General features: G+C 38.8%; 1 protein-coding gene across 2 annotated transcripts; it reads left to right on the top strand.

Annotated features, from left to right (window-relative positions):
• Nucleotides 1-4,375: 4,375 nt before the first annotated feature.
• Nucleotides 4,376-15,966, top strand: LOC306902311 (uncharacterized protein). Of its 2 annotated transcripts, none has more exons than XM_079470778.1 (10): nucleotides 4,376-4,537; nucleotides 6,425-6,751; nucleotides 6,832-7,173; nucleotides 8,008-8,133; nucleotides 8,508-8,813; nucleotides 9,341-9,634; nucleotides 10,109-10,387; nucleotides 10,581-10,619; nucleotides 14,465-14,770; nucleotides 15,184-15,966. In XM_079470778.1, the coding sequence occupies exons 1-10, from the start codon at nucleotides 4,426-4,428 to the stop codon at nucleotides 15,336-15,338; spliced, it is 2,286 nt and encodes a 761-aa protein (XP_079326904.1). In that variant the 5' UTR covers nucleotides 4,376-4,425; the 3' UTR covers nucleotides 15,339-15,966. The 2 variants fall into 2 exon arrangements, with proteins under 2 accessions (XP_079326904.1, XP_079326905.1); XM_079470779.1 differs by having other exon boundaries at nucleotides 4,396-4,537; nucleotides 6,425-6,719; nucleotides 15,184-15,965.
• Nucleotides 15,967-16,634: the final 668 nt, after the last annotated feature.

Genomic DNA, 16,634 nt, shown 5'->3' with positions numbered 1-16,634 from the left:
TAATCTGGATTATTTGTGGAAGCAAAAAAAGATCTCTAAATGATGTTAAAGCAGCATAGATTACATGTAAGATTTATTGCGAGCATTTTGATCATTGCCGAAGGTTTCGTTATAAAATGAAAGACGGCTGGGATCTTTAAAGTTAGTTTGTCCACTTTATTTATTGATCTGAAATAAAAAAAAGAGGAACACAGTGGAAATACAGATTGTGTCGTGGTCACATGGCGCACATGTGTTAAAACAACCGCGGGAGCATCTGGACACAACCAACCGTCTCACGGGAATTCGTGAAATTGTCACGAAATGTAAATCTATTCATTCGTGTTCATCAACACGAAATTCCTCTTTTTTTCGTGTTACTCAGCACGACCTTTTTCGTGTCACCAGTTTCGATACAAAGATGCAGAACGTGACAGATGGGTGGGCCTGGATGAAGTCGAGGTGGGCCTGAATGGGTGTTCCGAAATCAAAGCAGTTGTCCCGAATCCAGCAGGGCTGTGTTTCCCGAAACCTTCTTAACGCGACGTCATTCTTCTTATGTTACACAGTATCGTATATGTGACCCTGGACAACAAAACCAGTCTTATGGGTCAATTTTTCGAAATTGAGATTTTTACATCAACTGAAAGCTGAGTAGTTAAGCGTTTTATTGATATATGGGTCGTTAAGATGTGATAATATCTGGTGGAGATACAAGAGTGTAAAACTCTGTAAGTAAAGGGTGCAAAAAATCTAAATATTGAGAAAATCGCCTTTGAAGTTGTTAATCCGAGGCACTGTAGCAGGCCATCCACTCACAAAAATAAAGTTTATTATATATTTTGGGTTGAAAATTTACAAAATATCTTTATGGAACATAATCTTTACTTAATATCCTAATGATTTTGGGCATAAAAGAAAAATCTATAATTTTGACCCACACAATGTATTTTTGGCTTTTACTAAAAATGTTCCCGTGCTACTTAAGACTGGTTTTGTGATCCATGGTCACATATGTGCACGTCACGTGTACATCCATTTTGAATAAGAAACTATAACAAGTCTATAAAAACATCCCAATACATGCCATTTCAACTATTTCCATTAAAGAAAAACGTATTTAGGTTCATATATATGTTCAGTATTATAATATTGTTTTTTTATTTATTTAATCTATCTTGGTTATAAAAAGTGATCACTGAACAGCATTATAAGAGGCGCAATATGACATGCCAGACATGATTATGACCACTTCATAGGTTTGTTTAGAAAGACTTTATTTAAAGTGAATTTCGTTTTGTATAAATTGCATCTTAATGTTAAATCAAACAATTTCCTCGATTTAATACATAAGTAGCAAACCAAAATGCTATATTGTTTAAAAACAATAAACGTGATGTGACTTATAATGCTGAATTACAGAGCTGGTGTAAACATATCAAACAACATCACTGTGATCAGACCAGACTCTTTCTTTCTTTTATTTACCCCACTGTCATTATTGTTGTGTGTTATTGTTATTGAGAGGAAAGCGCTCAACACATTCTGAGGTTATAATGTGGTGTAATTCAAAATACGTTTTCCACTTGTCTAGTTCAGGGTTGCATTGACCAATGAAAACACATCACCAACACACTTACATTTGAAACAGTTATCAGGCTTACTTATAATTTTACCATTTTTAACATAACATGTTATAGATAAAGTACACCACATAAAGTGGTATCCATGTTTAACTATACAGAGTAGTATTTATAAGTGTAGATCCCTTAAAGGGATCGTTCACCCCAAACAAACTCTCTCATGAATCGCTGATCCTCAAGTTATTTCAAGCCCGAATGAAGTTCTTTGTTCTGCAAAGAAAGATATTTTGAAGAATGTCACCAAATGAGATTTCTGAGGCAGTATTGAGCACCATAGTAAAAAAAATCATTGTATTTTTTGTTCCGTTAAACACAAAAGGAGATATTTCAAAGAAATTAGGAAGACAAACAGTTCTGGGGCAACTATTACTACCATTATTTGAGCACCAAAAACATGAAAGTGCTGTTTATTCTGTATGTCTCTTAAATGTTAACATCTGATTCAAAAATCCATCATGTACATTAAATGCGTACATATATATTCAGAGCAGAATTTATGGGCAAGCTCACAGCTAGGGTTGCCAGATTCTTGTAACAAAATCACAGCAACGGCTATTCAAAACAATCCAATCCCATGACAACCGTTTAAAAACAACCAGTGGGGTCCGAGACTTTTGTTTGTTTCATCTGTGTTTATAAAAGTTTGGAAAAATCTTAAATAAAGTTAAAAAAAAGTTGACAGACTTGGCAACCCTGCGACAGCGTCTAAAATCACACATCTCTTGATGGTGGGGCTGCTTGATAATGAAGAACACGATTAGTCTTGTAATGTCTTCTTCTGATCTTTTGTTTACACACAAACACACACCGTTTTAACTTCCACAGAAAATACTCAAGAACAATCAGAGCAGAAAATTATTTTAAACTCACTCAGATCGGATGAGCAGACAGGTTTCACTACACTGTGTCAAGCCTGGTTGGCATTGGTTCATTGTAAAACTACATGGTTGCTTTAAATTGCACGATTCCGATTCTGTGGAAAAATAGATCAATGTAGAAAATCACAACCATCCGGGCTCACCTCCTCCAGGCCACGGAAGAAGCCTGCCTAGACAGTAGATGCATGCCACGGGTGGACCAGGCAGGTTTTTTGAGGGGATAACCACAAGCAACATAACTTACCAGTTTTGGAAATATTGTTTGAATTCATTGCACCAGTGTGTAAGACTATGTTGTAGTGTGTGTGTTTTTGAGGGCTTGTGTGGGAATTGTGTGAGACGTTATGGATTTGTGTTTACTGGTTTGAGAATACGAAGCATAGTTTCAAGAAATGTGTTTAAGCAATCGACAAAAACGGTTACACATGTGGTTTTTCCTGTTTTACTAATGCCTTTTACAGAAAACCAAGAGGCGATACAAATACTTTTGATGAGTGAAGATGCTTCAGGCAGAAGGAGTTATTGAATCAGAAAAGAAGCTGTTAATGTTGTGGATGATCAGAAGGGAATAAGCAAATGAGTCTAGAAGAACGAGCACACATTAAACAAATATGTTTAAAAAGGCATCAATCTGAAATTAAGGGAATATTAAATATTTAATTGTATTATTACTTTAAGTAACAGACCGTCGGTCTAAAACAAAATAAATACTTAAACATTTTAATAATAAAAGTTGGTCCTAAAATGGTTTACATCTATGTGATATGCGTCTAGTTTTGTGATATTGTTTCAATGCTTCCATGCATAAACTTGATCTATCTCTACCTAGTTTTCGCATTTTTAAAATTAGATGAAAAATCTGTAAATAAAACAGCAGAATTGTGTACAATTACAGTTTTATGGACATGAACATAAAAATGTGTAAAAAGAATAAGTAGAGTAAAAATCTGTAAGATGATATCATGTTTGTGATTGTGTTGATGAAATTATGAAGTCAACATGTATGACACTTTGTATTATTCTTGATGAATTTCTTTAGTTCAACATTCAACTTCACTGTAATCAAGAAATCTATAAAAACACACAATCAGAGATTAACACACAAACACTCAAGTTACACATCTATGAGTGCACAGTACATACACTACAGGGACAAATTTATTGGGACACCCCCTTCTAATGAACAGGTTCAACTAGTTATTTCCGTGAGCACAAGTCTTTAATTATATTCCAGGGAACTGTGTGCATGTGTTTGGCAAGGGCCCTTTTCTATTCTGACATGACAATGTCTCTGTGCACAAGGTAGGGTTCAGAAAGAAATTATTGATTTAGTCAGTGTGGAAGAACATGAGGGATCTGCATAAAGCTCAGACCTGAAGATAAAAACCGATGGACACAGACGCACACATGCATGTTCTAGTCGGCATGAAACAGAAGTGCCGATGGTGTTTTCTTCAGTCTTGATGTATATCTGAATGACACGAGATGAATGTTGGACGGGGCTTGATTTAGGGAAATGATTGGGTTGTTGGAATTTAGAGGTCTGGCATTAGACAGTCAGGAGATATGTAGAAGAGAAAGTATTTGAACCCCTGATGAAAGAGTATTTGACCAAACCCCTGATGATAGAGTATTTTACTAAACCTCTGACTCTTTAGCTTGTAGTGCCGGTATCTACCAGCAGGGGCAAAGAGTGAGTCACGACAGAAATAGTGATGAACAGAGACAGAACTGAAATGATCACTTGAGTGGCTCTGAAAAGTGAATTGTTACAAAGTGAAAGTGAAAAGTGCAAGTTACAAGGAACTCATGAATATTTTTATAATATATAACACCGCCCAGTGAAACAAAAAAATGGGCTCCCAATAGAAATACGTACTTGCTAAATCTGGTCTGTGCAGTTCAGGAGCTCGAGAGATGCATTGATGCAGTTTTATGAATTCTTCTCATCATCATTAAACGAAAGGCTACTTTACATCAATATGAAGAAAACTTTTACTATAAATGTGTTGTTTTATCTTCTATTTCATTTGTGCGGTAAGTGCATTACTTCTGTTTGTCTCAAACACTTTTTCTTTCGGGTTTCTTCAGTTTCAGCTCATTCAGACTTTGTTTAGACACATTGCATTCGCATTATAGTCCTTTCGCACGGGATAAGTATTATTATCTGGGGATCTCGTGGGATTTATGATGTCCCGACATCTGTATTTCACGTGGCGCATCCGGGTTTAAGTGAAGAATGCATTGCACTCAAATTTACGGACTTATTCCCCAGATATGAAGGCTTCGCGTATAGTTTCTATATAGTTGTATAGTGTATAATGATATGAGACCGGACCTGTCGGAATTTGAGATCGCCGTTGCGATCCGGAAGATCACCGTGATCGCGGGTCTCAAGTGTTACGGGAGTTTCCATGAGAAATAAGAAAACGACAGTTTTAATATATGATATAAATAATATTATCACAGGACCTCGGTGTTCGTCAATACACGGTGGGTTATTTGAGGGGGAATTTTTACTTACTGTTGAAAAGACGTGGCCGATTCGCAGGCGATTATAATCACAGATTATTACACGACTAGAGGTCACCAGGTGTCACTAATGTAACCTTGTGGTCCCTTATAAGGGCAAGTAATCCGGCAGAAGGCGGTAGTGCAGTTTCAATAGAATAAACATTCCTGTTCTATTCAACAATGAAAAGACAAGAGTATAAACATCTTAGACAAATGTACAAACCTTTGACGCAACTACCCAGAAAAAAGAAAGAGAAGAAAACACATAACAGCCCCTGGATGTCCACAGAGAATCTATATGGTGAAGACAAAATAGCCGAGAACTAGGCAAACGTGCTCACACTGCTATCAAGCTCATAGCAAACCTAAAGAAAGATAAGTGACCAAACCCGTCATCCACCAATGAAGGGACAAAATCGAATAAATCAGTCAACGCCCTGAAATAACTACAACTAGTTGCATTATTTTCTTGGGTAATGAGGACCAGTGCAACATCCAATAAGGGAAAGAGTTGAAATACAAACAAAAACCCAAACAATCAAGTATAACAATGAAGTATTAAGCATAAACAAAACATCAAAAGATAAAACATTATAAAATTATAAAAACGTTTAAAACTTTGTTTTATAAACCCTTATGTTTTAAGAAGTAAAAGCAATAATACCTACCATCCGCTATTCTGATTTGTGATACTCAGGCAGCCATCTCGCCATAATACTTAAACATATCTATAATATAATTTTAAATAATATCAATATGACATGTGTTAAATTCAGCACACCACCATACTCTCTCCGTATTTAACATGTCTGCACATAGATGTTCCTTATCTGCTGGTTACTGCCACTATGTATTACATAAGCCAGCTGCAGCTTCCATTCAGTGAACAAATGGGATTTGTAGTTTTCCATCTCCCATTAACAGCAGAAGAGGAACAACAAATCTCCTCACTTCCTTTTATAGTGCTAAACCTGATGGGATTTGTAGTTTTCTAAGCATATCCCAATACACTGATCCCGTGCGAATTTGTTACTGGGTTGTTTTTAATTATACACAAAAGCTTTGACCTTTTTGCATTCACACAATGTATACGAGATAACCGAGCTAGAATTACATTTAAATTTACATTTATGCATTTGGCAGGTGCTTTTATCCAAAGCGACTTACATTGCATTATCCTATACATTTTTTTCTAAGTATGTGAAATCCCCTGGGGATATTGTTTTAAATAAAGTTTCAATAAAACGAACCACCAAAAGATATTTTAGAAGTCAGTCATCATTTTGCAAATCATATCATATCATCTTACTTTTGTATGTTCCAATGTTTCCTAGCTTTTCTCATTCATCCATCCGTGAAAATGGTCTAATTTAATTTCCTTGGTCTGAATTGTCTCTGTTTGTTCTTCAGGTGTGTTTGGTGTTGATCCAGATCAAGAGAAGTTAGTGTCAGTGATGGAGGGAGAATCTGTCACTTTACAAACTGATATGACTCACATACAGAGCTATTATCTGACATTGTGGAGGTTTGGAGATGAAGGCGTTACCATAGCTCGACTCAACAGAGATAAGATCATATATAGTGATATTCCTGCATTTAGAGACAGAATGATGTTGGATGATCAGACTGGATCTCTCAACATCACAAACAGCAGATTCAAACACTCTGGACTTTATAAGATAGAGATGAGCAACAGCACCGGGACGTTTTTAAAGAAATTCCATCTTACAGTCTATGGTGAATATTAAACTACAAGCTTAACATCTGACTGTAAATTGTGTAGTTAATGTTTTTCTATGTGAAACTGTTTCTTTTAGATTCTCCGTTTTTGATCGATGCTGAAAAAGGTGAATTAAAGACGGTGTCGGTAACGGAGGGAGATTCTGCCTATCTGACGATGGAAGATGTTGAAATTCAGAGATATGATCTGATATTGTGGAGGTTTGGAGATGACGGCATTCTTATAGTGAAAGGTGACAGAGAAGACAATAAGACCACATTTAGTTATGATGAGAAATATGGAGACAGACTGGAGCTGAACTATCAGACCGGATCTCTCACCATCACAGACGCCAGAATCACAGACACTGGACTTTATAAAGTAAAGATCAGCGGTGACAGAAGAGCCGAATACTTGAGATTCATTCTGACTGTCAGTGGTGAGTAGATCACTCCAGCATCATATAGTGCTTTCATACTTAATAGTGTTTAAGATCAATGAGCGTGTGTGTGTTTCTCACTCCAGCATCATATAGTGCTTTCATACTTAATAGTGTTTAAGATCAATGAGTGTGTGTGTGTTTCTCACTTCAGCATCATATAGTGCTTTCATACTTAATAGTGTTGAAGATCAATGAGTGTGTGTGTGTTTCTCACTCCAGCATCATATAGTGCTTTCATACTTAATAGTGTTTAAGATCAATGAGTGTGTGTGTGTTTCTCACTTCAGCATCATATAGTGCTTTCATACTTAATAGTGTTTAAGATCAATGAGTGTGTGTGTTTCTCTCTCTTCAGCATCATATAGTGCTTTCATACTTAATAGTGTTTAAGATCAATGAGTGTGTGTGTGTTTCTCACTCCAGCATCATATAGTGCTTTCATACTTAATAGTGTTTAAGATCAATGAGTGTGTGTGTGTTTCTCACTCCAGCATCATATAGTGCTTTCATACTTAATAGTGTTTAAGATCAATGAGTGTGTGTGTGTTTCTCACTTCAGCATCATATAGTGCTTTCATACTTAATAGTGTTTAAGATCAATGAGTGTGTGTATGTTTCTCACTTCAGCATCATATAGTGCTTTCATACTTAATAGTGTTTAAGATCAATGAGCGTGTGTGTGTTTCTCACTCCAGCATCATATAGTGCTTTCATACTTAATAGTGTTTAAGATCAATGAGTGTGTGTGTGTTTCTCACTTCAGCATCATATAGTGCTTTCATACTTAATAGTGTTTAAGATCAATGAGTGTGTGTGTGTTTCTCTCTCCAGCATCAGGTGTGTCTTCAGGTGGTGTAGCAGGTATAGTTATTGCTGTTCTGCTGGTCATGTCAGGAGCCGTCGGTGTATTTGTGTTTTTCTATCGCCGCAGAACCTCTGAAATAAAAAAACAAATTGGTAAGAATTGGTAAGAATCATATTATCTTAAATAGCATAAATGTCTTAAAATTCCCAACACATGTTTGTGTGTCTGTGCTTTTGTGTATGTGTGTGTTCATGTTTGTATGACAACAAAACCCATTACGGTTAAAACAATTAAAATAATATTTCTGATTGTTTGCTGTTTTACTTTACTGTGAAGAATAGACGTTTGACTCTTTAGAACTGAAGAGAGTTTTTGTTCTGAGACTTGAATGCTGCTTTACACCATAACAATATATGAATATTTACAATAAAATTGATTCCGCAAATAAAACGTATATTTGACTCGACTGAGTGATTCCAGCTGTATTGATGCACTGAACGTGTCTTTGTTCTGTTTTGTTCTCCAGATGTATTCATTGATCAGTCAGTGTCAGTGAAGACGGGAGATTCTGTCATTCTACTCACTGGTGTTAAAGAAATACAGAAAGATGACGAGATAACGTGGATGTTTGAAGACAGAGCAATAGCTAAAATGAAGGGAAATAAAACTATTGAAAATATTGATAACAGATTTAAAGGCAAACTGGAGCTGAACCCTCGGACTGGATCTCTCATCATCAGAGACACCGAAACTGAACACACTGGACTATACAAAGCAAAGATGAGACTTCAAGATGTGCCATCATCCCAGATATTCAGTGTTTCTGCCAGTGGTAAACTGAACACTTTCTTTCTATAGAGTATTTAGATCAACACTGTAAAGATAGAGAAACTCAAACATTAGTTTACTTTATACAACGATTAGTTTCTGTTCTTGATTCTGATTGGTCAATAGCTGTGGTTCATTCACAATAAAGCACAGCAATGAGCACCACACCTACAGATGAGTCTTCAGTAACAGAGGAAAACAAAAGGGTTATTATACAAACATTGAAACACATTATTAAACAATCAACACGACTACAAAGAAAACAAACTGAATACAAAGTAAAGCACATAAACTAAAAGTCCCTAAAATGACAAAACATAAGAGATAAACTAACTGTGTGACACATGAAGCTCTCAGAATCAGTTCAGTGATCTTTCTTACTCAGATTTCTTTAGGACGGTTAACCTTGATATGTGTAAACATGTGAGTCTGATGTAAATGATCAATGCACATGAGCCTCCTGTAATAACTTGAATCTTCACACTCACTTGATGTTTTTGTGTGTCTGTATTGTCTTTGTGTGTTTGACAGATAAACTGTATGTGAATGAAGGAGATCCTTTCACTTTAAGCTCTGGTCTCACTGAACTAAGAGACGATGTCATGACATGGAGGTTTAAAGACAAACATATAAATACGATCAATGGAAGTCAAGCATCTGTTTGTGATGAAGAGGAATTTAAAGACAGATTTCATGTGGATCTTCAAACTGGATCTCTGACCGTCAGAAACAGCAAAACTAAAGACTCTGGACTTTATCAACTAGAGATCAACAGCAGCACAGACAAAAATAAACAAGAAAAGAAATTCACTGTTATTGTCCTTGGTTAGTAAGACGAGGTCTTTAAGATCACTGTGCAATACAATTAGGTTTTTGTAAGACATTACATTATTATTAAGACACCATCAAGGATATTATTGAAATTTAAATGTTATATTATGTTAATTTATCCCACACGGAAATATCATTTTTAGATTAACATGCCACAGAAATATCGCTTTCAAAAGGGACATTTCTGTCACGTGTGACACCAAGTTGAGTTTCATCAGCACAACACTGAAAACTACTATAATGAATGGGTTAAAATAGATTTTCCTTAGTAATATTTGCAACTGACAATTTATTTTTAATGTATTAAAACTGTTGCAAACAGTACATTGTTACGTCTCCATGTCTTAAGTCTATTCTATGTCCCATGAAACTGTCTGTAATGAGACAGTGATATCAAATCCTTCATAAGATAATTCTACTCCTCGTTGTAGCTGCACATTTTAATGTCTGCATTTCTGTTTCTTACAGAGAGATTTGAGAAGGTGTCGGTGATGGAGGGAGAATCTTTCACTCTCAACACTGACTTTGATTTCATACAGAGACCTGATATGATCAAGTGGGAGTTTGGAGACAAGTGTATAGCTGAACTCAAGGGAATACAAGATGTTGTTAGTGATGTTGTTGATAACAGACTGGAGCTGGACCATAAAACTGGATCTCTCACCATCACAAACACCAGAAAGACAGATTGTGGACATTATACACTGAGGACCGATCCTGAAAGGAAATTCACTGTCACTGTCAAAGGTATGCAGCTCAATTTCAAAGGAGGAAAACTTTTAACACCCTTTTAACAATAACTTCTACAACAGTGGCTGGACTGCTACTTACTGTATTTTGTCTTAGCCCTAAAAACTAAAAATAATCTCTCTTGTCTTGTTTAATGTTGTTTAGATATTTTATTTGAGAAGACAAATCTGTGTTTATATTGTTTAAACAGGCCGGGCTTCTAGGAAAAATCTTCCAGAGGAGAAAGAAGGTTAGATTTATTCCTGCTGTTTGACTGATAATTCAACCTGTGATGTTCAGTGTTTTCTTAACAGAGAATTATTCAATAACCTTCACTGAAATGATCGTGAATGTGCTGTTTATATGTCACAATCAGTTACATTTTTACATGAAGGCTTTTCAGTCTGATTGACACACATGCAAGAACATACACGTTTAACTCACTTCTGTGAGTCAGTGTCACGAAATGGTGTGGACAGAACCCAGATGCAGGCAGACAAAGGTTTAACAAAAAACTTTATTAAATAAAACACCCGCAATGGGGAAAAACAAGAACAAAAACACACTAGAAAACAAACACTAGAAACAAAACACTTCACAAAACCGAAACAGGGTAGTCCAACAAGACGAGAAACAGGGGATACTACCGTGAGCGTTGATACAAACACCAACATCAGACAAAAGATAAAGACAATGCACCAACACTGAACAGAGAGAAACTGAGACCATATAAAGGGAGACACTAACGAGGAGTGATTACATGGGGAGAGTGGTGACAGCTGATGGGAATGAAACCCTAACGAGGTGAATTACAAAATAGACGATGGGAATGAAACCCTAATGAAATTACAGGAGATAGGAGGGTGGGGCTGAGAGACATAACAGGAAGACACGTGGCATCACGTAACAACATAAAGCCACATGTCTTCACACATAACACAACAGAAACCCGAAAGACGTGGCAATGTCATGACTCTGCCCAGGGAGCTTGAAAGCTCGAGACAGGAAGGACAGAGTCCTAACATTACCCCCGCCCCCAGAAACGCCCCATGGCGTCTCAAGGGAGAAACCTCAGCGGGCCAAAACACAAAAGCACAAAGACAAACACCACAAGCACAACACAGAACAAACTAAAGGGAACGTAAGGGAGGATATGAAGGGGTTCGGGTGGGTCAACAAAAACAACAAACATGGGAGGGGGGGTGGGGGAATGGGAGGCCAAACCTTGGGGACACCAGGAAAGGGTGGGACAGGTTGAGGAGACTTGAAACAACCGGACGAGACCGGCGGGGACTTGAAACAACCGGACGAGACCGGCGGGGACTTGAAACAACCGGACGAGACCGGCGGGGACTTGAAACAACCAGACGAGACCGGCGGGGACTTGAAACAACCAGACGAGACCGGCGGGGACTTGAAACAACCGGACGAGACCGGCGGGGACTTGAAACAACCGGACGAGACCGGCGGGGACTTGAAACAACCGGACGAGACCGGCGGGGAGTTGAAAAGGCTAGGGAGAGGTGTGTGTCCAAGGGGGAAAAAAGTTTGAGGTGATGCTGGCCGGAGAACTGGCTGAGGCACCGGCTGGAAGTCCCCCTGCGGAAGGACAGGTCTGGATGCCTGCGGATGGGCAGGTCTGGACGCCTGCTGATGGGCAGGTCCTGAAGCCTGCGGAAGGGCAGGTCCTGATGCCTGCGGAAAGGCAGGTCCTGACGCCTGCGGAGAGGCAGGTCCTGACGCCTGCGGAGAGGCAGGTCCTGACGCCTGCGGAGAGGCAGGTCCTGACGCCTGCGGAGAGGCAGGTCCTGACGCCTGCGGAGAGGCAGGTCCTGACGCCTGCGGAGAGGCAGGTCCTGACGCCTGCGGAGAGGCAGGTCCTGACGCCTGCGGAGAGGCAGGTCCTGACGCCTGCGGAGAGGCAGGTCCTGACGCCTGCGGAGAGGCAGGTCCTGACGCCTGCGGAGAGGCAGGTCCTGACGCCTGCGGAGAGGCAGGTCTGGACGCCTGCTGGATCGCTGGCTGTGAACCCGGCTGGAGAACCGGCAGGAGCGCCGGCTGGGCTGGGTTACGTGCCCCCCTCCGTTGCCTCTTCCTCTTCTGCCGAGCCAATCTCCTGGTAGTCGGCTGGAGGAAGGTGAAGGACGGGGCTGGCTCCGCGTTGGAGGCCTCCGAAGAGGACCCCCAGGACTCTCTCCTTCCACGCTTGCCCTGAAGACTGGTGGTTGGTGGAGAGGTTGCAGGGTCCGAGACTGATGGTGCGGTGGTGGTCACGACCCCAAGCTCCAGGGTGTTATCCTCAGGGATCGAACCCAATGGGGTCGTAGAGCTGAGGCGTGTAGAGACCCTGGGCAGATCCCGATCACTAATCCGCTGAACAAGATCAGTGAAGCCCAGGTGTCTCTGTAACTTCATCTCCTCCTGGGAGAGCGGTTTTGCAAGGCAGCCGTTGAAGATTACCTTCAACTCCTCCTCCGTGAAGCAGCCTCGCTTTGCCGTTGCCAAGAACTTGTCAGCGAAGTCCCATATGTACATGTCTCTCTGGCGGAGGCCAAAGAGAAGGTACGCCTCACTAGCACGGGCAGTCGTGTCCGTACTGCCTGCTGGGTTCAATGTGGGTTGGTGCATTCTGTCACGAAATGGTTTTGGACAGAACCCAGATGCAGGCAGACGAAGGTATAACAAAAAATGTTTATTAAATAAAACACCCGCAAGGGGGTAAACATGAACAAAAACACTAGAAAAAACAAACACCTCCAACGAGGGGGACAAAAGGAAACAAAGTCCTTAATAATAAAATAATAAGTCCACAAACTATTTGCCTGGAGTCGTGTAATCCCCAGTCACAGCTCAACATAGACATCCACATTAGACAACCAATATAAGACAAAGACATATGATAAAGACAAAGACAATGCACCAACACTGAACAGAGAGAAACTGAGACCATATAAAGGGAGACACTAACGAGGAGTGATTACATGGGGAGAGTGGTGACAGCTGATGGGAATGAAACCCTAACGAGGTGAATTACAAAACAGACGATGGGAATGAAACCCTAACAGGAGATAGGAGGGTGGGGCTTAGAGACATAACAGGAAGACACGTGGCATTAAGTAACAACATAAAGCCACATGTCTCCACACATAACACTACAGAAACACGAAAGACGTGGCAATGTCATGACTCTGCCCAGGGAGCTAGAAAGCTCGAGACAGGAAGGACAGAGTCCTAACATTACCCCCGCCCCCAGAAACGCCCCAATGGGGAAAAACAAGAACAAAAACACACTAGAAAACAAACACTAGAAACAAAACACTTCACAAAACCGAAACAGGGTAGTCCAACAAGACGAGAAACAGGGGATACTACCGTGAGCGTTGATACAAACACCAACATCAGACAAAAGATAAAGACAATGCACCAACACTGAACAGAGAGAAACTGAGACCATATAAAGGGAGACACTAACGAGGAGTGATTACATGGGGAGAGTGGTGACAGCTGATGGGAATGAAACCCTAACGAGGTGAATTACAAAATAGACGATGGGAATGAAACCCTAATGAAATTACAGGAGATAGGAGGGTGGGGCTGAGAGACATAACAGGAAGACACGTGGCATCACGTAACAACATAAAGCCACATGTCTTCACACATAACACAACAGAAACCCGAAAGACGTGGCAATGTCATGACTCTGCCCAGGGAGCTTGAAAGCTCGAGACAGGAAGGACAGAGTCCTAACAGTCAGAGCTTCCAATGATTCAAGACTCACACAGCAGACAAGTTTCATCACAATTCTTTTGCATTTTGACTCAATGGATTGTCTAACATAAGAATCCAGATAAAGAAAACAAATTCCAGGTCTAGGTTATGATTTCCTGGAGAAACTCAATGATTTATTTCTTGAACATCTATTCTGTGCAAGTTTTCCTTTTTAAATAAAACAATTACTCTTATAGTCTTATATTTTACAATTATGCTTCTCAATTTGATTGATCTTGTTTTAAGGATGTTTATATATTTTAACTTGCCAAGAATATATATGTTCCCACTCTTTTATTTTAATGTAAATATTTCTATCTCTGACAGTGAATATTAAGGCGGTGTCAGTGAATAAGGGAGATTCTGTAACTCTCAGCACTGGGGATGCTTTCACACAGATGCCTGATATGATCAAGTGGATGTTTGAAAACATTTGTATTGCTGAATTCACTGGAAATAAACCTGCTGCTGCTGCTGATGTTGATAAAGATGACAGATTCAGAGGCAGACTTGAGCTGGACTATAAGGATGCATCTCTCACTATCACACACTTCACAAGCAAAGACTCTGGACGTTATAGACTGAGAACCATAACAGGGGATTCAGAAAGAACATTCAATATCGTTGTCAATGGTAAGTATCTCTTCATTGGTTAAAAACACAATTTTACGATAACTTCTACTTCAACAGTAATTGGTTAAAAGTCAGCGGTGCATTTTTACCTCCATTATCATACTATATAAACATAATAACTTGACTGGACAGCTTCTAATTTGTCTTACTAAAACTAGTCCTAAAACGTGTACAACTAAATCTTCATTTAAGGATGTTTAGATATTTTTCAGAGGACTTGAAATAAAATTTACAAATACAATACAAATGCACATTTAACATATATGAAGCAGGGAAACGTGGAGGCTTTGTAAGACATCAGTTGAAATTCGTTTGGGCTGAATAAATAATCACAGGACTTTTATTTTCTTAAATGTTTCCTTTAAACACAGTTTAGTTTTCTCTTAACATACGTCGTTTTTCTCTGTTTCAAGTGCATTCAACAAATACTGAAGGGAATGATTCAGCGGCGGCACCCACACAGACTGAATACGACCCTTTGTACGACCCTTTGTTGGCTGTTCGTGTTGTGGATAATAAGGAGGAGATGGGTCTACAAGAATATAAACAACATTATAAACACAACTGACCTTTTTTAGTGAACAAGAAGCATATTTAAAATTCAATATCCAATGTAAGCAATCAAAAATGTCTATTTTAAATTCATTTTATGTTGAATCTGAAACTCTGAATGTGAAGTTAAAGTGAGTTTATATGGACTCACACAAACAGACTTTGATTTTAAAGTTTTGTCCACATTATTATGATCTTCATCGCAGAACTCTTAAAACAAAGCAGAATCATTTCAATGACTGTTCAGATACAGTTCATGATATTGACACATGAATTTAGAAATGTACCTGCTTTAATTTACTTATTCACATTATGTTATTTACGGCTGTGATGTGCTGTTCTGTCTTATAACTGTGTGATCTTTTCTGTCCTCTAGTGGACAAACAATATTTCAGGTTTTCATTATTTAAATGATCTACAGCTGTTGGAACATTAAAGGAGGTCTAACATGCCATTGTGCCTTCTTTATACTGTTAAACATGCAGGGTCCTCAAGCTTAACACGGTCAACTTGTTAGAAATCGAGTTGGACGATGATGTAGTATTTCTGTGCTTGATACTGTACAGAACAACCGTGTTCTGAAAGTTTTTTATAAGTCTGTATTGTGTACTTAGAGATTGAATAAAAGTTTGTGATAAAATGTGATTTTGTCAAGTATTTTTAGAGAACAAACAGAATCTATACGAGTTTTAATGTTGTTGTTTAAATATAGATTTCTTTAGTTGAGATGCCACGATTATTAGTGATCTTTAATACATTAGAAACTAATGTTCAGGAGGACACAACAACATTCACCTTCAGTGTTTCTCATGATTCTTATTTCCCATAAATATGTAGTGAAACATATTTTAGTGAATTCATTTGCATATGTTGATCGAACTGGATTATTTATGGGTGCAAATATGATGTTAAAGCAGGATCAGCTTTTAGATCATTGCAGAAAGAGTTTGTGTTAAAACTAAAGAGGTCCGGCCGGTGTGTTTTGAGTTTGAAGTTTGTCCACTTTTTCAATGATCTGAATCAACAAAACAAAACCTGAGGAAGCATCATTAGTATACAGATTTAGGTGAGTAAATGATGACAGAATTTTCATTTTGGGGTGAAGTTTCCCTTTAAACCACCAAATATTGCAATCTGACCAGTATTGTCAAAATCTAAAAAGTTCTTCATCTTAAGTTTGACATTTACATGGAATTGCCTTATTGAAGGTTTCAAGACGGATGTACAGACGTATGGTGATGTTTTAGCTTTTCCATTATTGAGTAGATCTAAACGTACTCAGAGTCGATCCTAGATGTCTGGGGGCCCAAAG

The sequence above is a fragment of the Barbatula barbatula genome (assembly GCF_947034865.1).
Source record: "Barbatula barbatula genome assembly, chromosome: 13".
Taxonomy (NCBI): domain Eukaryota; kingdom Metazoa; phylum Chordata; class Actinopteri; order Cypriniformes; family Nemacheilidae; genus Barbatula; species Barbatula barbatula.
Note: the sequence above shows the minus strand (reverse complement) of the source record. Positions and strands in the feature narration are given on the sequence as shown.